The 20,671-nt window shown below is 37.8% G+C and overlaps 3 protein-coding genes across 13 annotated transcripts in view; 1 reads left to right on the forward strand and 2 right to left on the reverse strand.

Annotated features, from left to right (window-relative positions):
* Positions 1-16,496, forward strand: part of Atp8b (ATPase phospholipid transporting 8B) — a 69,816-nt gene extending 53,320 nt beyond the window's left edge. For 7 of the 11 annotated variants that reach the window (XM_076807994.1, XM_076807995.1, XM_076807997.1 and 4 more), the window contains 13 exons: positions 3,405-3,463; positions 3,589-3,801; positions 4,005-4,210; positions 4,354-4,509; positions 4,617-5,259; positions 5,831-6,007; positions 6,540-7,281; positions 7,394-7,586; positions 8,744-8,895; positions 8,983-9,335; positions 9,583-9,808; positions 9,884-10,119; positions 10,196-16,496. In XM_076807994.1, coding sequence (XP_076664109.1) covers positions 3,405-3,463; positions 3,589-3,801; positions 4,005-4,210; positions 4,354-4,509; positions 4,617-5,259; positions 5,831-6,007; positions 6,540-7,281; positions 7,394-7,586; positions 8,744-8,895; positions 8,983-9,335; positions 9,583-9,808; positions 9,884-10,119; positions 10,196-10,612 — 3,773 coding nt within the window. In that variant the 3' untranslated portion in view covers positions 10,613-16,496. The remainder of the gene's footprint in view (positions 1-3,404; positions 3,464-3,588; positions 3,802-4,004; positions 4,211-4,353; positions 4,510-4,616; positions 5,260-5,830; positions 6,008-6,539; positions 7,282-7,393; positions 7,587-8,743; positions 8,896-8,982; positions 9,336-9,582; positions 9,809-9,883; positions 10,120-10,195) is intronic. The other 4 variants (XM_076807999.1, XM_076808001.1, XM_076808000.1 and 1 more) reach the window with 4 other exon arrangements.
* A 167-nt stretch (positions 16,497-16,663) lies between these two features.
* Cdk7 (Cyclin-dependent kinase 7) lies at positions 16,664-18,420 on the reverse strand. The gene is made up of 5 exons (XM_076808098.1): positions 18,231-18,420; positions 18,110-18,169; positions 17,923-18,031; positions 17,393-17,838; positions 16,664-17,295 (listed from the first exon to the last, which is right to left on the reverse strand). Exons 1-5 carry the CDS (start codon positions 18,282-18,284, stop codon positions 16,948-16,950), a joined length of 1,017 nt encoding a protein of 338 aa, XP_076664213.1. The 5' UTR covers positions 18,285-18,420; the 3' UTR covers positions 16,664-16,947.
* Positions 18,421-19,481: 1,061 nt separating this feature from the next.
* Positions 19,482-20,670, reverse strand: LOC143366760 (uncharacterized). Its single transcript, XM_076808117.1, has 4 exons — positions 20,457-20,670; positions 20,243-20,369; positions 19,886-20,170; positions 19,482-19,779 (listed from the first exon to the last, which is right to left on the reverse strand). The coding sequence occupies exons 1-4, from the start codon at positions 20,605-20,607 to the stop codon at positions 19,611-19,613; spliced, it is 732 nt and encodes a 243-aa protein (XP_076664232.1). The 5' UTR covers positions 20,608-20,670; the 3' UTR covers positions 19,482-19,610.
* Between the last annotated feature and the right edge of the window lies 1 nt (position 20,671).

Here is a 20,671-nt window from a genome sequence, read left to right on the forward strand (position 1 = left end):
GCAGGGTCGAAGAAAGAATCGACTAATTGCTCCAGCGCCGGCAACTTTAATCTCCGTTTACTCTCCTTGGTTCGTGCGCGAGGTATACAGAGCCGGCAGAGATGCGGCAAGAGGTGCGAACGTTCTTGGCACTCTTATTCGTCGAGGTTGATTCTTTCTTCGCCTCGAATCGGTCATCCTGTGCAGTTGCAGTAACCTGTGCGAAGAATTGGACGCTTAAGGCCACTGAATTAATTACGCGAGGCGCAGACTCGTTGCTGCTTTGAAAGTACAGTTCTGTCTCTCTATATACGCGAGCGTCGGGGGCGGGCGCACGCAATTTGAGAGACGAGTAGCCTATTCGGCTTGCTTTGATTCCTCCTCGAGCGCTCGAGTGGTATTGGGCGACGCGCAGTTGTTTTTTCGTTCGGCTTCTTCGGGGTTTTCTTTGATACGCGATACCCAAATTCTGTCGCTCAGTCGAAGGAAATTAATTGATTCTCGGTATTTCCACTGTGCGCCGACTACAGAAGAAGTAGCGGGGGTAGCTTCACGCGTATAGGGAATCTGAACACGCGTGCAATTTGAGAGGCAACACTGTATCTACTTTGGACGTTTTCGCACGGGCCTCGGTTAGCCAGCCTTCTTTGGAGCCTTGACGAAACTGGCTGGGACGCAGCAGGCACTTTACAAAAAGAAAATGGGCATCGTTGCGGGGAATCTTCGATAGTTATATGACGCTATAAAAGCGTCGAGGAAGTCATTGTTTGCGATGCATTGGGAGGATGATTGTTGCTTGCGTAATGGTCGATCGTGTCGGAAATTTGCGTCACCGTTGTAATCGGATTGTGCCATCTGGTAAACACGGGGTTGCACGTTTGCAAATTTTAACGTCCATTTAGATTTAGACGAAGCGGTTACGATACTGCATTAGCGGCGGGGAAAAATTGTGGCGCATTAGTCAGCCAAGTTGCCCATGCGTAATCTTGTAATCCGTTTTATTTGCAAAATCCAGCCTTCGTTGCGGCAAGGTAGGGTGGGGCTGAAAGTTAGTAATAACAATCTAGAGATGTACGGCGTTATTTTGTATAAACTACAACTATTAAGCTTTACTTTCACAAAGTAGTGGGTTAATAGTGTTATTCTTTGTTGAGTTTTATCACAAAATGTGTGTCAATTCAAAATGGAATTACCATTTTGCTTAGGGTAAAAAGTCCTTGATATCTTCTAACCAGCTTTTAATAAGTAAAAAACTCTTTTGAAATCGACAAATATTTATTAAACAAATTTTTTTTAGTATACAATATTGAAAGGAAAAGAATAATAATACAGGACACTGAGTCAGCTTGAATAAAAAATTGCACAATAATCTTGACTCAACATAAAGATGTAACTTTCTTTCAAGCGCTTTGGCTTTAAAAAAGTTAGATAATTTGTGACTTTACTAATTGGTTTGCTCCAATAAATGCAACTACTCTTTTTAGCATTTTAACATGACTTCTTTAACAAAAAATAGAAATATAAGGAAGCGATTTTTTGCCCCAATGGTACCTCTTTAGTTTCGCCGATATATAGGTTCGAAAATATTGTCATTCAGAAATAAACAATGCCATGTAACGTAAGGTGAATGTCCCAAATTCTGCTCATTTAAGAGGTTGCTCGTCAGAAAGAAGGTGTAAAAAATTTGTTTGTGATCAAAATTTGCAGAGTCATTGATTAATTCTTTAATAATAATTCAACCAGTTGAAAACTATTTAAGAAAAATATTTCAAGATGTTTAACTACTAGTAATTTGTAATTAAATATAATGCTTTAAATGTCCGTATTTCTGCTCACGAAAAATAGCGATGTACGTTTTTCTACTCACCATTTGTACCAATTTCTGCTCACTAATATGTTGCCTTTTCAGGTTAAAATAATTTACATCTTTTATGGAGATGTTTTATAACACAAGAGTAAAGCATAAAATAATGATAAACAAAAAATAAAATGCCTTCGAATAGAAATAGAGGTTACAGCATATATTGAATTGTGAGGTTTCGTTGCTAAAATTTTGGTGAGTAGAAATGCGGACATAACGGTGACTCAGTTGACCCTAAACCTAATCACCTGTTTTCTACTTAAAAAAAATTAAAAAATAGTACAAAATCTACATCCAGAGCACAATACGGCATCTGTTTTTATTATTAAATAAGAACTTTTACTGCAAAAACTATTTTCTGCCCAATTATCGAATACCAATAGTGACCCTGTTCCTTACCACCACCAGCTAAAACACGGTCGAAAAATCATGAATCTCTCATTTTAACAGTTTTTCGTTGCTTATGCTGCACTTTGATTAGCCCCAAGCTCGTGCAACACTCCTTCTAAATGTTCAAATAATTTAGAATTATTTTGTTGCAACTATAGTACAATCGTGACGCTTGTAATAATAAAAAAGAATACGAAATGAGCAGAAATGGGGACACGAGCAGAAATTGGGTCATTCGCCTTATTCACCTTATACGCTGTTTAACTATGGTTTACTTCGAATAACGCAACAAAAAGGCGACGTACTTTATCGCTTCTTGATATACATAATGACAAGGGCGTAATACGATGACGCGCACGAAGGCTCAAAAACGGCTGGCGACTCTGCGGTCCCCCCACCCATTACCCTTGCCATCAACATAGTTATGCTGCAATATTCAATCGATTGTTTACGAATGGAGATTTCGCATTCGGGCCTTTTAGCCGCCGGACTTTTAGCCCCACTCTACCCTAACCGAGTTGGCCATAATCAGTACATGCCTGATAGTTCCACTTTTATTTCGCACTGGACGTTTTGTTTGTCCGAATTTAATTGAGCGTGTACACGCGATGCCAAAGGATTGCGTTGTGAAACGATGCAAGTTCAGATCTTGAGGTGAACTCGCGTGGACGAGCTGGAATTCTACAATTAATTGGATGGTTGAAATTATGTTGGAGTCTCATTCTACGGACCACGGCCTCGGCTTTGATATTCCTTATCGTAGAGGCGTAATCCTCTACAGGGGTAAAAATTTGGAGTAGTTTGTGTAGGCAAAGGAAGGTTCACCACGTTGCATTGAGTTTGTACCAATAATCAATAATTATTGTTAAATAATTCTCCGTTCATTATCAACTCGTAATAATGGACTCACTCTATTATTTAGTTTACAGAGGGGCTGCTCAGCAAATAGTAGTGTGGGATAATTGTTCCATTACATTGTTACAACGTAACATCGAGCATTATCATATTCGCCAGGCGAGAAGGGAGAAGCACAAATAAGTGGCTGTAAAACGTGGCAGTACCTAATTACAATTGAGAGTACTGTGTAATGAGAATCATTGATTACGCGCATTTCATGTTTCGATCTCATTATTATCACGATGCAATACCACCCTGTATCTTCTTTCTGTTCCAGAAACGGAGAGGCGAATTCGCGCAAATAATCGCGAGTTCAACTCGCAGTTTAATTACGCGGTAAGGTTGAAATGCATTTTCATAATCTTTGTTCCGCGCGTTAATTAAAACCGAACGAAATGCCCTCGATAACGACGGGGAGCGCGCCTGATAGTTGGTCTGATTCGTTTTTCTTTCTATTTCAGAACAACTACATCAAGACGTCCAAGTATAGAGTTGTGACGTTCCTACCGTTAAATTTATTCGAGCAATTTCAGCGGCTCGCTAACTTTTACTTCCTATGCCTGCTGGTGCTTCAGATAATCCCCGCTATCTCCTCCTTGACCCCCATCACTACAGCCATACCCCTTATAGGGGTGCTCATGCTCACTGCCATCAAAGATGCTTACGACGATTTTGTAAGTCCACAGAAAGTTACGCAACACCCCTAGCGCAAAAGGTGTCCTGTGATTCTGTATTGTATTCTGGATGGGTCACACCACTGCCCAGCTGTGTTACGAATTACAGGACGCCCTAGTGTACCAAGCGCGTGGTGTATTCTTCCTTCGAACCACCCTCCGTCGTGCAGCACTATTTATCGCCGTAATTAAATGGATTTCAGCAACGGCACAGCAGCGATTCGCAGGTGAACAATCGGAAATCTCAGACACTGCGGGGTACTAGCCTCCGCGAGGAGAAATGGTCGCAGGTCCAAGTGGGCGACGTAATCAGAATGGAAAACGATCAGTTCGTTGCTGCCGACGTCCTTCTTTTATCAACTAGTGAGCCAAACGGTCTTTGTTACATTGAAACCGCGGAATTAGATGGGTTAGTACTACTTCGTGCAGCTTCTATTACGTTTTAATTGCCGCAGATCTTCGAGCAATTGAACAGTCAGACGACTTAAGTTTACCTTAGTAAGTAATTGAACGTAGCAAGTGACGGACTAATAATAAGATCGCTTGTTCCAGGGAGACGAATTTGAAGTGTCGGCAGTGCTTAGCCGAGACTGCCGAGATGACGGACAACCATGAAATGATCGGTCAGTTCGATGGAGAAATTGTTTGCGAAACTCCTAATAATTTGCTAAATAAATTCGATGGCACCCTTACGTGGAGGGGACGGAAGTAAGTAAACGGTTAGCTTTTGTCGCTTTTCCACGGCCCGCCACGGTAGCCATGGGCGGTAGCCACGTTTCATGGCCCTAATGTCACCATCTTCGCATGGTTTGCAGGTACGCATTGGACAACGACAAAGTTATATTACGAGGCTGCGTGCTCAGGAACACGCAGTGGTGCTACGGCGTGGTCATCTTTGCAGGCAAGGATACCAAATTAATGCAAAACTCAGGGAAGACGAAATTTAAGAGGACCTCTATAGATAGGCTGTTGAATCTTCTGATAATCGGGATAGTGTTCTTTTTACTTTCCATGTGTATGTTCTGTACGATCGGTTGTGGTATTTGGGAGAGCCTCGTGGGCCGTTATTTCCAAGTGTATCTACCATGGGACTCGCTGGTGCCTACCGAGCCCATGAGCGGTGCCACAGTGATCGCTCTGCTTGTGTTCTTTTCCTACGCGATCGTGTTGAATACGGTGGTGCCAATCAGTTTGTACGTGAGTGTCGAAGTTATCAGGTTCGTTCAGTCGTTCTTGATTAATTGGGACGAGGAGATGTACCACGCACCTACGAACACACACGCTAAGGCAAGGACTACTACGTTAAACGAAGAGTTGGGACAGATAGAATATATATTTTCCGATAAGACCGGAACGCTCACGCAGAATATTATGACTTTTAACAAGTGTTCTGTGGCGGGGAAAAGTTACGGGGACGTTATCGACGAAGTTACCGGGGAAGTCGTCGATTTGAGCGAGGTGAGTCTGTTCATCCCTCTATCCGTAGCCAGACTCGATGCTGACCGATGGGGTACGTTGCCACTATAGATCGTTTGCTGTACAATAACGTCCGTTGTTCCTTTTTTTTACACTCTCTAGCTTTTAATGTCTTGTAAGCGTAAAAACTTGTTCTTAAGACCAAGTCTCGGTTATTACTGCAACGAAATTTATTTGCGGTCACAATCTGCACTGCATCGATACTACTTGATTTCTTCTATCATGTACACGAGTCACGTAAGGGAATACAGACAGTTTTATATCCTGTAAAGGAGTTATCAGTTAAAGGCGTATTCTCCGTTTCACTTCTATGTCACGAGCATTTGCGTTGGATAGAATTAAATCGTTAGTATTCGATACACCGATGTCATTCATTCCACTCTTGCTATCAAGAAAGAGTATGCTATTCTCTCCTAATTTCATTTACATTACGCGACAGTTATGTGATTGTTTCTTGATAGCAAGATAAAAAACTATAGAATCATTTCACAGTTTGGTCATATTTTGCATAAGTTTTCATGTACATCACTTAGCATGTGTGTGCTGCATGTAGACGGACAAAGCTGCCCGAACACCTACGATGCGATGGAAAAATGGACAGGAATTTGTTCAAGTTTATACACCATTAAGTGGTCCGAACGTACGTCTACTGGAACAGGTGGACAGGATAGCCAATATAATTCCAGGACGAGGCATCAATGGCAGTCCGATGATTCCACACAAACTTTCAGTACGCATGTTAATAATTAACACACACTTCTTCCACAAACGAAGAGACTTTTACGCAATGTTCTGCTTGCATCTTCATTGGTCCTGTCCTGCATGCTTTCGCTATCATAGGTGGTTAGATCGTTACGCTCCGCACGGGTTATTACGAACTTCGCAATGTTCGATGCGTTAATTCTGCATGCACTGACCATACTTTTGCTTCGCAACCTCTTTCTCACGTCCCCCACTATGGTAAACTGCATGCCGCATATTATTCCACTCTTGTCTGTAAATGGACTCAAGCATTTCCAAACTGCTTAGATGCAAGAAATTAATTCTCACAATGCTTTAAGGAATTATAAAATTATAACGTCTCAATGCCTGCTGACTTGCAACAAATCTATTTATATGGAGGCAAAGGTATTTACTTTCAATTCTTTACTAGTACTTTCATTTCCACATACTGTCTTCTCTTGTGTGTCATTAACATTACTATCAACGGGGGGGGGCAAGGGATCGGCCTCTAAATTAATACACCCTATCTACGTTCACAGTCAATGCCGCCGTTGGATTTCTCGTTCAACAAGGATTACGAGCCAGAATTCAAGTTCTACGATGGTGCGCTCCTCGAAGCTGTGAAACGGAACAATGAAGACGTTCATAGTTTCTTTCGGTTGCTGGCACTTTGTCACACCGTTATGCCGGAGGAAAAGAACGGGAAACTAGAATACCAAGCACAGTCGCCGGACGAAGCTGCCCTTGTGTCCGCCGCAAGGAACTTCGGTTTCGTATTCAAAGAAAGATCCCCAAACAGCATAACGATCGAGGTAATGGGGAACCGCGAGATATACGAGCTGCTTTGCATCCTGGACTTCAATAACGTTAGAAAAAGAATGTCCGTGATCCTGAGGAAGGACGGCCATCTCAGGCTTTATTGTAAAGGGGCGGACAATGTTATTTACGATCGTGTGAAAAAAGGCAGCGAGGAGATTATGGCGAAAACATTGGATCACCTTAATAAATTCGCGGGCGAAGGTCTGAGAACATTGTGCCTTTCGGTCAGAGATCTGGACGAGCAGTTTTTCAACGATTGGAAGCAACGTCACCAAGAAGCTGCGTTGAGCCAGGAGAACAGGGACGACAAATTGGATGCTATTTACGAAGAAATAGAGAAGGACATGACTCTATTGGGCGCGACTGCCATCGAAGATAAGTTACAGGACGGTGTACCCCAAACTATCGCTAATTTAGCTCTTGCTGGTATCAAGATCTGGGTATTAACTGGTGATAAACAAGGTAAAAACACGTGTAAATATTTGGAAATTGCGCACAGTAGCGGGCATGATTATCTATACGCGGGTGGGCAGAATAGTATGGAAGGTATTTACATTACTTTATCCCTATGCAGAAACTGCTATCAATATTGGCTACTCCTGCCAGTTGTTGACAGACGATCTTACAGATGTCTTTATCGTGGATGCTACTACTTACGATGGCGTGGAAAATCAGTTAACGCGGTATTTGGAAACTATCAAAACTACCTCCAACCAGCAACACCGGCCAACACTCTCCGTTGTCACATTCAGGTGGGACAAGGAAAGGTCAGGCACATGAAAGAGACGGAGTACAACCATTAACCTTTTCCATACCTATTTCTGACTAATTGACGCATTCATTTTAAAAGTTTCTCGTTCATACTGAATGTGGCATCATGTTCTGTGTAACGCTTTCTTTGTCTGGCTATGCCTAAGAATTTATAAATACTTCAGATCCAAGTCTATTCTCTTCGATATTACATCAAGATGGCGAAACTCAAAATTCAAAATATTGCAATGTACTACCTTATCGAAGTCGTTCCCACGAACGATGGCAGGTTTTCAATGATATTTTTACTCGGAATCGTCGAGTAATTTAAATATACTTTGGCATGCATTTTCACGAGGTTGTACAGGTATCGATGATAAATATCGTATTGCTACCTCACTGTAACCCAATTTGTTATGCATATGATAACACCAGTTTTCTCAGACTTAAATTGAACGATGTTTTTTCTCGGAATATTCAAGTCTACAGTGAATTATATATTTGCATGCAGATTTGAAAATATTCACACATATGGAAATGCTAAAGTTTCATAAGATATTTTTCCATTCGTTCCCTTTCATTTATTATTCGAATATTTAAGATCGTTTACATACCTCATGCCTGTCGGTAATTCTGTTTATAATGTAGACATTCCAATATAGTAGTTTAGCTACTAGTCTTTTGTTTCGAACATTACAGTTTTTTTTCATTTCGTACCTTTTCCGTATTCTATGATATTATATTAAAATTAATTAGTCCAAAGGAATAATGATAATTACCATGTGCTTGATACTCACTCCTTCTCTTTCTGTATGCTTAAAATTAATCTTAATGACGATAATAATGACGACACGAAGATTATAGTGCTTATGTTATGTCATTATATCAGTAGCCTATGATATACAGAGCACTGTGTGTATTGTTTACGATTAATGCGCATCATTTTTATATATATATATATATCCAAAGAAACGATTCAAGTCTCCCTTTTTATTATGCAAGCAATTAAATACCGTATTTTGTCACTCGTTACGTTGGATAAGAATCTTGTATATTCAACTTGTTGTGTAAATTTGAAAGAAATTACACGTTTGACTCCAAGAAATTGAAGCATTTGTAAAGTAATTTGCACCTTCCGCATAAATCATCTGAACATTGTATTTTCTATATGCAGCAGTGATACAGAATACAATCCCAGCAGAGATGAACAAGATGAACATGAAATGGAACAAGCAACTGGATTCGCGGTAGTTATTAACGGACATTCTTTAGTTCATGCATTACATCCACAACTTGAGCAACTTTTTCTCGATGTATCAAGCCAATGTAAGTTATCCCTAACAAATTGCTTGCTCTTCTTCCTTCTTTTACTTGCCAGTGTGGCACTGTGACCTCGCATGTGAAAACTTGCAGGTAAAGCTGTGATATGTTGTCGCGTGACACCCTTACAAAAAGCAATGGTTGTCGAATTAATTAAGAAGAATAAGAACGCAGTGACTCTGGCAATCGGCGATGGAGCTAATGATGTCTCGATGATAAAGACAGCTCACATCGGTGTCGGCATCAGCGGTCAGGAAGGATTGCAAGCTGTGTTAGCGTCCGATTATTCGATAGGACAGTTTAGGTTTTTGGAAAGACTGCTCCTTGTTCATGGTAGATGGTCGTACTATAGAATGAGCAAGTTTCTTAGGTATTTTTTTTACAAGAATTTTGCGTTTACGCTATGCCACATCTGGTTTGCCTTTTTCTGCGGATTCAGCGCACAGGTAAGATTTTCTTATTACCCGCGGCATTGATTACTAACGCCTCTACATCGTAGTCGTATAATATTACAAAGTGATGAGTTTTAAGGCGAATGTGATTTACAAACTTCCTTTGTAGAGCAGCTAGTTCCAAAGTTGAGTACTGTAATTTGAACTTAACATAAAAATTCTGATTTCCCAGCAATCCGATTAGATTCTCGTAGAACAGGAGCCTTCTATCGTATTCTAATAAATGTCTATTCCTCTGCAGACTGTATTCGATCCTATGTACATTTCTGTCTACAATCTCTTTTATACGTCGTTGCCCGTAATGGCAGTTGGTATATTCGATCAAGATGTTAACGATAAGAATAGTTTATTGTACCCAAAACTTTACGCACCTGGATTGCAGAATTTACTTTTTAATAAAAAGGAATTCTGCTGGAGTGCCATACATGGTTTCTTCGCTAGTTGCGTATTATTCTTAGTTCCGTACGGTAAGCTTCGATAATATTATATATCCATTCTCTCTCGACATACGTATGCAAAGCATTGAAAATGATTTTTTATAGGGACGTATAAGGATGGAGTATCGCCAAAGGGCTATGTACTTTCTGATCATATGCTGCTGGGAAGTGTTGTAGCCACCATATTAGTCATAGTGGTGACTGTTCAAATAGCCCTTGACACATCATATTGGACGATCGTTAATCATATTATGGTTTGGGGCTCGCTTGTTTGGTATTTCATTTTAGATTATTTCTATAATTTCGTCATAGGTGGTAGTTACGTTGGCAGTCTTACTATGGTATGTATATCTCGTGCAATGATATTCTCACCGTAATTAGTACGCGACATTGAACTACTTGTACGTACAATTTTAGGCGATGTCCGAGGCAACGTTCTGGTTTACGGCAGTCATCTCGTGTATCATATTGGTAATACCCGTACTGTCGTGGAGATTCTTCTTCATAGATGTTAGGCCAACTTTATCCGACAGAGTCAGGCTTAAGCAGAGACTGGCACAGCTACGTTCGCGCCAAAGTCAAGACATACTTCGTACGCCTTCTACGAGACGAACGCGACGATCCCTACGTTCCGGATACGCTTTCGCGCATCAGGAAGGCTTTGGAAGGCTGATCACGTCCGGGAAGATTATGCGCAAGCTACCGAATGGTGGAGATTTTAAGTTTTCAATGCCATTCACGAACAATACCAACAAACAAGTTAGTGTTGCCACCACGTCACCAAAGGACAATGCATCAAAAAATTCGCACACACTGGATACCATTGATCTATAATCTGGACATTTATTATTGTAAGTCTTTCCACTATCTATCAAATTTCGGATGAATAGTTTGCTACGCTATACTAGCAGCATTATTCAACAGAATTATGGAAAACCGTCGCAAACGAACTTTTCTGTTAATCACAAGTGGGCTTTGAAAATACGATCAAATATCAAGGTTTGTGCTCTTTACGATCAAGTTCCATCGCGCATAGCACAGGAAAATATTGCGCCATGCGCATGACGGTATATAAAATTGTTTAACAGCTTGTTGGTTTCCCCATTCTGTATTTGTTGCTTACAAAATTTTAAGTAATCGAATTTCATAAGACGTTAAAGTATTGATGGTTTGCGTGAAAAATTCTACACAGTAGTAACTACTAAAGAGTACTATTTCTTTTATTTTTTTCACCAAAAATTATTGTTAGTTAATGATCACTTTAATAAGATATATTTTTTACAATCGTTGTTCTAGACTCTTAACCGAAATATTTGTTACTCCAGCAAGGACTATGTTCCGATGGTTTTTTAAGTTTATATGAATTTTATAATATTTGCTCAATTGCAGAACTTGAAATCAGCCCTTTTTAAGTAACTGCTTATATTTCGTTATGTATAAAAAGAGTATTCAATTAATCAAATATATAGTGTATAAATTATTCTAATTTGCTCTTATCTAATAAGAGTCTAGAATGGAGAAGATATCATGTTCTAATGACTCATTCAACTATCAATAATCACCTCCGACGACCTCTCAAATAGTGTACACAAATAAAAATGCACAGGTTGATTTATGATTATACATTTTTACTTCGCCTATGTAATAATTCAAGGCTAGCAAAACAAAAGCTCTATTATCTAGTTACCACTTGTGATTAATATTTGGGTCATTAATTGAAATTAATTGGTTGCTGTTATTTCTTAATCTATTACTCGAGATAATCAGCACGTTTACAAAACGTTATAGCTTTCTGTCGAACTTGTAATTCTATTAAATATAGCTGTCGTTGAGTAAAGTCATAAGGGCTCTAAATTTCTTAGTATTATCCTGTTGCATTTGAAAACCTCGCAACTAAAGTCATATATAGCTGTTTGTAAATCGTTAATATTATTACATAAGAAGGATATTACGAACAGTTCTGTTGGGAGGTATTGCTGTTTCTTTTCCTCCAGTTCTCAGAAGAAGTGGAGTTGCCCTTGTGTCTCTACCACTTATCTACCTTTCGTTTTCATGTTATTTTGTATTCCGAGTTTCGTGAGTGGCAGAGTAATGACATACCTGTCAGGCTGCCTGAATTGTGGGTGATTGCCATTTCGAATATTTAGACTTGAGGAATAATTCGATCGGCACCAAGCTATAACGCAATAACGAGGCAGAATATGATTTGTATGATCATGACACTACCTGTGTACATATGTGTAGAGGTGTCATGAATCGTGTAACATCCCTCCTTGTATCATATACTGTCCTAATATGAACACGGTTGCTGTAAAAAAAAACATGTTTACACGGTATACATATACTTGTATAAATAAGATTTATAGTTACGATAATAATTGCCTTTATAAAATATGAATACAAGAAACAATTAAAATTACTGTATCATAGCATGGACTGTAAATATTTTAAAGAGATATATATATATATATATATGTATATATATAATATATGCAGTATATATAGTATATATATATATATATGTATATTATATTATATTATATTAAATGTTAAGTATACATTTTTTAAAAGAAAGTAATATATAGGTAGAACAATTTAAAAAGATGCGAAAAATGATAGCTATATTATATTGTACTACTGCGGATAATGTTTGCCTTGGACTGACTACTGAATATATATATATATATATGTATGTATGAATACACAAAATATATATATATACTTATATATATATATATATATATATATACTTATATATACATACATACATATATATATATATATACACGTGCGCGCGCGTACACACACACACACACACACACACAAATACACACAATATAATAAAGTGAAGAACAGTAGTAACGATGAAATATGTATTTATACTTTTAATATTACAATGAATTCTAGGGAGGCATAGTCTGTATTCGGAAAGTGTGTTCCGCAAAGAACTTTTTTTTATTTAAACAGGGCATAGGAATTTATTGCTTTCGAACATTGTGCCTAATCAAGAAGCTACACAGAGTGTTTCACGTTGCGACAGCATTTTGTTCGTTTATGTTTATGCGATCTCGTACGTTGACTCGAATTATTTAATTACTATCGTCAATTTACCCAAATTACGAAATTACTATCGTTCGCCTGTGAACATTTTTTTCCTTGTCTCTTTCCAATAGAAACATTGATCTATAAACTCTGCTTATATCGTAATATGTACCGATCCAAAGTCATTAATGCAGAGAGAAATATTCGAACAATGAGACTGCTGCGTTTTTATCTTCTCCTTTTTGAAATACATATTACATATATATATATATAACGCAGGAATATCGATAAAACGGAAATGGTAGCGATGGTCTATAATTTCGATGAATTCTTCGCGATACTTTCGGTTCGATTTTTCGTTGAGGATAAACTAACTTGTGCGTCTCCAAAGCGGGACTTATCAATCAAGAATTGAGATATTAACTGAATTTTGTATAATAAAAGTTGGACTTTCAATAGTGATACGAATGGACTGAAGAATAATTTTACAAGTATTTACAAAACGAAACTGTGGAGTCATCTCTGCATATTGGAAACGAAATATACCATACTAAACTGTTCATATTCGAGAAACCGTGAACATATTCTTCTTTGCGCTCGAGAAAAAGATCATAGTTACCTAGAAAATGCACCGCCTATATTTTTCGTCTAAACTCGTTTATATATACATTTATTTTGTAACACTTCTTGCTAAGTAGTATTCGGAGATGTGATATTATTATTACGAACAGTTATATCATAATGTATGTATTACTTATTTTTAAATCCCTAAATGGTATGTAGTTTCATTCTCATTTACAAATGGATATTTGTTCTGGAAACGAGGTACCATGATTTTTAAATAATATGAAGTGACATTATCCGCGAAGTGTTAACATTTACGTTTCGAAAAGATTCGTGTACGGTGCATTTGAAATTGCGATATTTTTCCAAATGCTTCTAACAACACGTTGTTTTTAATTTCCCAAGATCTTCTCGGGACATTTAAAGAATCCATTGGTCTCCAAGAAAATGTACTAATATTGTTTAAAGATCTTGGTAAATATTGACTTAATGTAAAAAAAAAAACATAAGAAATTAAGGAGGATAAGCATTATAAGGTAGTCATAACACGTTGTTGGTTGCATAAGTTGTTACATATGTTACTTTAAATACTGAATCAAATGTCTAGAAAGAAAATGCGAGAGCAAATTGTCTGCTGCATGTGCTCTATAGACTGCGCATCAATTACCGCTTAAAAAAGAAATATTTGCTTAGGACATAGTATAATTTAAAGGACAAAATGATTGTTCTGCATGGGTGCGTACAATGGTCAAATCTTCATTGCATTTCATGTCCAGTAAAATAATCCTTTAAAGCTGTTTCAAGTGCGTGTTCTTCGTGGGATGCTAATATAAGACAATAATATCTCAACAATTAAAAAGTACTAGAAATAGTACGCGTGCTTGATGACGTCGTTGTTTTGTTTTTAATATTCTCATTTAAAATAGATTATACCGATTACGTCTCACTTTCGTTTCTTTAATATTTCTCTACGTGTTTAAAGAAAAAGAATTGTTTCGTTTCTATAATACTATGTCCTACGTACTGTTTATAATGTATCCTACTTTTACGCATCGATCGATGATGCATCCTATCGAAAATCTGAGCCCTACTGGATTAATAAAGTTTTACGAGCATGTTACACGTGTAGGGCCATGCAGAAGGGCATAATAAAAAATGCTAATGTTATCGAATACAAATGTTCCTTGCAATGTGCACGCAGGATAAGAGGATAGTGTGTACAAACGCAAAAACCATTAAATCTATCGCATTATTGTATTACATTTAAAGCGGTGGTGACTTTAAATGGATTATGTTGTTAAGCAACGTATTAATCAATCAATTGAAATTATTTGTTTTTTTGCAATTTCTACAGTTGTCACGCTCAAATATGTTCGGTTACGTATTGACACAATGTCACAAAACACGTCGATATAGAGAAGGCGATTTACTTTTTTGTAAATCGTTATAGATAAATGATTTCTGGTTTTATACTACACTCTGTGTAATATCAATTTTTGTAAATCTAAACATTGCTTTACGTATAATTGTATGGTGTACAGTAAAATCTCTACTTCTTAAGTGTATTATTTTTTATGTGTAAATAACTTGCAGAAAAGGACAGATTTATGTTGTAAACAAAAAGAGCATAGTAAAGTATTAGTACCATAGAAATGATTTTAAATCAAATACTGTACAATCTGTTTTTCTGTTTGTCTCTTCTCTTCTTTTTTCGTAGAATTTCCTTTGAATATGATTGTGAAAATGCTATACACTTCTTGTTCATTTCCTCCCAAAATTTTATTCACATTTGTACATTATCAGTTAAGTTAGAAATGGCAATGGTAATGATTGTGCTTTCTCGTTAATTTCACTCTGGCAAGCATTGGTATACACTTTTAGGAAAGATCATCGTTGATTAACGTATTAAAAAAGGGTGTCACGTAGTTGTTACTTATAGTTCAGTCTGAATAAGAGGGACCACAGTACAATATGTTAGAATGAACTTATTATTTATACATTCTAAGGTGCTTTAGGAGATTACTTACGTTTCGAGAAAACTGTTATTTAATTTTAAGCATTTACATAGTCCTTCCAACTTCTTCGTATTAAAATAGAAACGCCATCAGATTGATTCCCCAATCGGTCGTAATATCAGGATTTTAATTTTGTCATTTAACGTATCTATGCGAACGAAATCTATTGTACGTGTAATGTGGTAATCTTCTAATACATCTTACCTTAAAATTGTCACGGTTTAGTTACATAGAGCCCCACCCCCTGCTTCGCACCTGTATGCCCAGATTAATCAAAATTATACGAACGGAATAGTGAATGTCGCTTCAGTATTTAAAATGCACATGTCGCCTTAAGTTGTGCTTTTAATGTAACTATGTGTACAGTGTAACAAATTTTGTTACAGCTTCGTGTAATATAATACGAGATCTACTCTATTCTTATAACTTATTCTAAAAGCAAACCACATTTGCGCCGAGATCAAATGGTAGCCAACTCATGCTGATATGTGCATTCTATATAATTTGTATCTACTAAATTGTGTATTTACGTTTTCGTTACCCATCAGTATTGACTAGGTTTATGCGTATGTGTAATAGAATTCCATGTATATTAAAAGCCATGCACGGATATTAGGTAGAAACTGATTGAGAAGGTACAATCAGTCGTGAGCAGTACTCGTAAAATACCGTTCGTCGGCCTGTTACAGAGATGAACGACACAAAATCATCGTGAGATTAAGAAGAAATAATGAGACGATATATTCTTTTGATTTAGAAAGAGGGGGATGTGTCGGGGGGGAAAAATCGTTTGTAATCTATAGCTTTTCCACAAAGAGAAAAGAAAGTGTCCTCGGAGCATCTTCGAAAAGAGGCGAGGGATATTTGGTAACGTTTGTACTTATTATGGAAATCAAATGATTTAATTCCTGCTGCAAAAGAGAAACTCTGCGAGATGCGATTACAGTTTTAATAATTTGTTGTCGGCGAGTCGCCGATCTCTTACGCTATCATAATTCAATATCTGGCAAGTTACGAAATTGTTCACGTATCAAACGTTTCTTACTAGTTTTTAAGTTAATAAAAGTACTGCAGCATAATGTTGTATTTTTCAGAAACGTATTATTCTTTCAACCTATTCCATTCCCGTTCGGTCTCAAGTTTTGATAATCACTATAAATTAAACAGGCTTTTAGGAAACGTAACATTTACGATACGCGAGAACTGTGTATACATATATATATACACACACACACACACATATATATATATATACATATGTATATATATATATATCATTATATCCAATTTTGATTATTTATATAACAGTCTTGTAAGAAAAATACATTATTAATTTGTACAGAGTCGCACTATTTTACTGCAAATGGATATATCTCATGATCTCAAATCATTTGCATACTATGCATTTGTATAAATTAAATCTTACTACATATTTCTGCGCCTTTCTCGATTGTATGTTACATTTGGAAACCTATCGCGAGATTGATAAGAGAAATGGCAATGACATTATTGCTTTCCCTAATGATTCATTTCTAAGTACGATTATAGTTAAAACTGTAATCTTTTCGCAAGCGAAGCTCCATCCATCGATTCCAACAGCTTTCTTTTCAGATTAGGCTTCTCCTCCGGTTGACGTTTCACGGACGTTGGAAGGGGTAATCTGGGTCCAGGGGTCGGGGCTGGTTTGTTGCTGAAATATGGCATCTGAAGGGCCTGATCGCACGTGCACCTCTCCAAAGGGTTCACATTCAGAAAACTAGCAATTAAGTCTAACAGATCATCGCCAGCGGCAGTGAATATATGTTTTAATGGAGTCCCAGGAAACGGTTTGAACTGAATGAAATCTGGAAGCTCTGTCATTCCTGGCCATGTCTCTTCCGTGGGTGTACCTAATGTCTGAAAATCGTGCGTATAAATCAATCGCAACGAACTGTAAGCGATACGCATTTTTACTAACAATTCCTGACTACTCATAGTCGACGGAAAGTAATACCTGAAATATTCTCGTAAGCTGATCCAGATCAGACTCCCCAGGTAAAAATGGTACTCGCAATAAAAGTTCTGCTAATATACAACCGACCGCCCACATGTCTATCCCAGTTCCATAGAGCCTCGCTCCGTATAATAATTCAGGCGCCCTGTACCATCTCGTCACTACCTGATGCGTGTTTATTCTATTCGGCGAACCAAAGAATTTGGCCAAACCAAAGTCGCCTATCTTTAAGACACCTTCAGCGTTAACGAGTAAATTATTTGGTTTCAAGTCCCTGTGAAGTATCCAACTGTAGTGGAGATAATCTAAACCCTGTAGAGTTTGAACCATGTACGCTTTAATGTTCGCAGCTGTCAAAACTATATTGCTGTCCTTTATTATGACTTCTAAGTCAGTATCCATGAAGTCGAACACTAGAGACACGTTTGACTTGTGGCCGAAAACATCTGAAATGAAAATATTACAAGATACATAACTATCGTATGGAGGAACAGCCTTAATTCTTGCGGGATACATATAAAACTGTGTACCTAGCAAACCAATCACATTGTCGTGTTTCAGTTCTTGTAACAATTTGATTTCCCTCAGTGCTGTTCGATTTATTCCATCTCTAGCTTCTACACGACTTCCTACTTTTATCTGAAATCATAGCAATTGAATGACACTTGCTACTAGGTACCGCTGTTTCGCGGCTGAAAGGGGAATATATACGCGAACCTTTTTTACAGCGACAATCTTCGACGTCTCGACATCTTTGGCTTTGTAAACAGTGGCGAACTAAAATTAAGTGAATGAGTATATCGGTAAAATTAATGCGCGGTGCCGATCATTGACTAACCTGTCCTTCTCCTAGAAAATCAATTTTCTCGTATCTTCGCAATTTCTCCGTCATTTTGTTTGAGTGAAAGACTCTCACCTTCTTGTTAAATCAGTCGTTCCTTTTAGAGGATATTATATATGATTGTCTAAGCGTCTTTTATGGGAATCATGAGATAAACTACGTTTGAATAAATGCGTGAATCATGAAGGCTGCGGAATGATTCGCTGCCAGTCGATGCATTCGACAGGCTACGCCGGTCCACACGTGCTTCAACACGTGTCAAAATTGTGGGTAAATCAGTGATGCCACAATCGTGGGACGTGGGACAATTGCTTACCCCCGCCATGATCTACCGTCGTTCCCCACTTTGCTCTTACCGGACTGCACACAGGCTTATCCCTACTGTTGCTGCGTGCGTTGCCTGTTCGGCTCTTTTCACCACATTCGCATTTCCGAAACCCGAGCGTATGAGTCGCAATCAAGAGGGTCGGGTGTTCCACTCCCAATGCGGCGGTTTTACTTTTTTTTCTTAATTATTCTCTAATTTCACATTCTAACTTCTCAGTAGAATAAAAACTTGAAAATTTGCAAAGCATTTTCAAAGTTTGATTTGTTTGTCAACGATGCAATTCGCGTTACCGAAAACCGATGTACATAGTTAGCTGACGTGCGAATAGTCTTCCGCCGTTCTAGATACACATACATAAACAGAAATAAGCACATAATGGAAATCATAGTTATAATTCTAATTCTAGTAGCCAATAAAGATGTCGAATGCTTAAGCATTTGCTTAAGAATAAGTAGCGACTGAGAATACCGCCCTCACTCTGAAATATGTTGAAATGCTGAATGGTGTTGTGTGACTTGTTTAGAGTGAGAGTTTGACATAGTGGGTAGGCTTTTGCTACGCTATGCTTTGGCTAGGTTTGTCAACGATTCACGCGGATTTCTCTCCGATAATCCATTTCGGGGATCGAGACACGGCGCTCAAAAATGGTACTACTTCAAAGCCTGTGCAAGCTATAAATTACAAGATGACATTTTTTATTAGCACTTTGCGTGTAGTAGAACCCTTTCACGTATCGTACGCCGAAAAGTATAATAATGAATATCTATGCATAGAGCCCCGCAAAATTTACGACGAGTCTTTCATGGATCGCGGGGCCTTCTAGAACTCTGAACAAGCCTCGCGCGGCCCTGCTGACACCCCTCCTGACATACGCGACTCAGGATTGAGCGGGTGATTCAAAACGCAAGAAATACAATCAATTAGAGAAAGATCCTATAAATTTAACGATTTATTATCACTATGGTTACATATATTATGAATTCGGTGAAATCTTTTATTATGATAGTATTCTACATTTGAATAGTTGTAATATTTTACTGTCATGAACGCTATACCTCTTTTGAATTATTATCTGGAGGAGTGAGATACGTCATGTCATAAAATACCATTTCTTCATATTCTGTATGAATAATGTTTACTTCCTCTGTACAGCAGGGTAAAATATTGTTCATTTGTACCTTTGAAGTCATTTGAAATACATATTTACTAGGGGCATTTCTGAAATTGTGTGAGGCAGTTTTAGACTATGATTACACCCCGCATAACTAAATAAAGCAAGATTCGTACCACCGTAGCGCATCGACTTTATTCTAGAGAAAAATACCTGAATTTCGTATTTAAAAAATTAGGTGTGACCATATCTTCCTGCTGCATATCGTCAGGAATTGCGATCGTTGGCTCGTCGCGTGTCCTTTTTCTATTATTATTAAGAGCAATATTAGACTGCATATTTGTATCATGTAACGTTTGTACAGCGCTTTTATCTTCTACGTCTTTCTTAAACCTTTTAATTATGCTTTGAGTTTCTTTGTCGATTATAGGTCTTTTCTTTCTTGACGAGTACACACTTGGATAAATACTGTTTGGCTTGTAGTTTTCTTTCGAACACCTACGTTTGCAAAAGAATATGAAAAGTTGTAACTAAAATATAAACAATCCGATACGATACAAAGTCCCTTACGATAGAAGATCTCTGTCAATCTCAGACTTTAAATTTTGAAAGAATTCATCCTCATTGTCCGATACAACTGAAGTCTTTGGTTGTTGATTCAAAGTTTGCCTACTGATATTAGCAGAACATATAATTCCTATAATTGCAAAGACAATAAGAGAGTTGTTTAATCCCATTAAGAAAAAACTATTCATCGAATAAACCAGCATTAAGGGATGTTTACTTGAGTTAAGGTTTTTCAATTCTGACGGATGACTTCGACCAGTTTTCGCAACGCTGTTAACCGGATAAGTTTTGAGTCTCGCATTGTTATTAGGATCCCTTAACGACAATCCTGAATAACTCAAGTTCGAGCATGTTGACTGTCTTTCCATGGTGAATTATATTCAGTTTACCATTATTTCCTATATTATCCACAACTCTTATCAGAGCGTCTAC

The sequence above is a fragment of the Andrena cerasifolii genome, chromosome 3, assembly GCF_050908995.1.
Source record: "Andrena cerasifolii isolate SP2316 chromosome 3, iyAndCera1_principal, whole genome shotgun sequence".
Classification (NCBI taxonomy): Eukaryota; Metazoa; Arthropoda; class Insecta; order Hymenoptera; family Andrenidae; genus Andrena; species Andrena cerasifolii.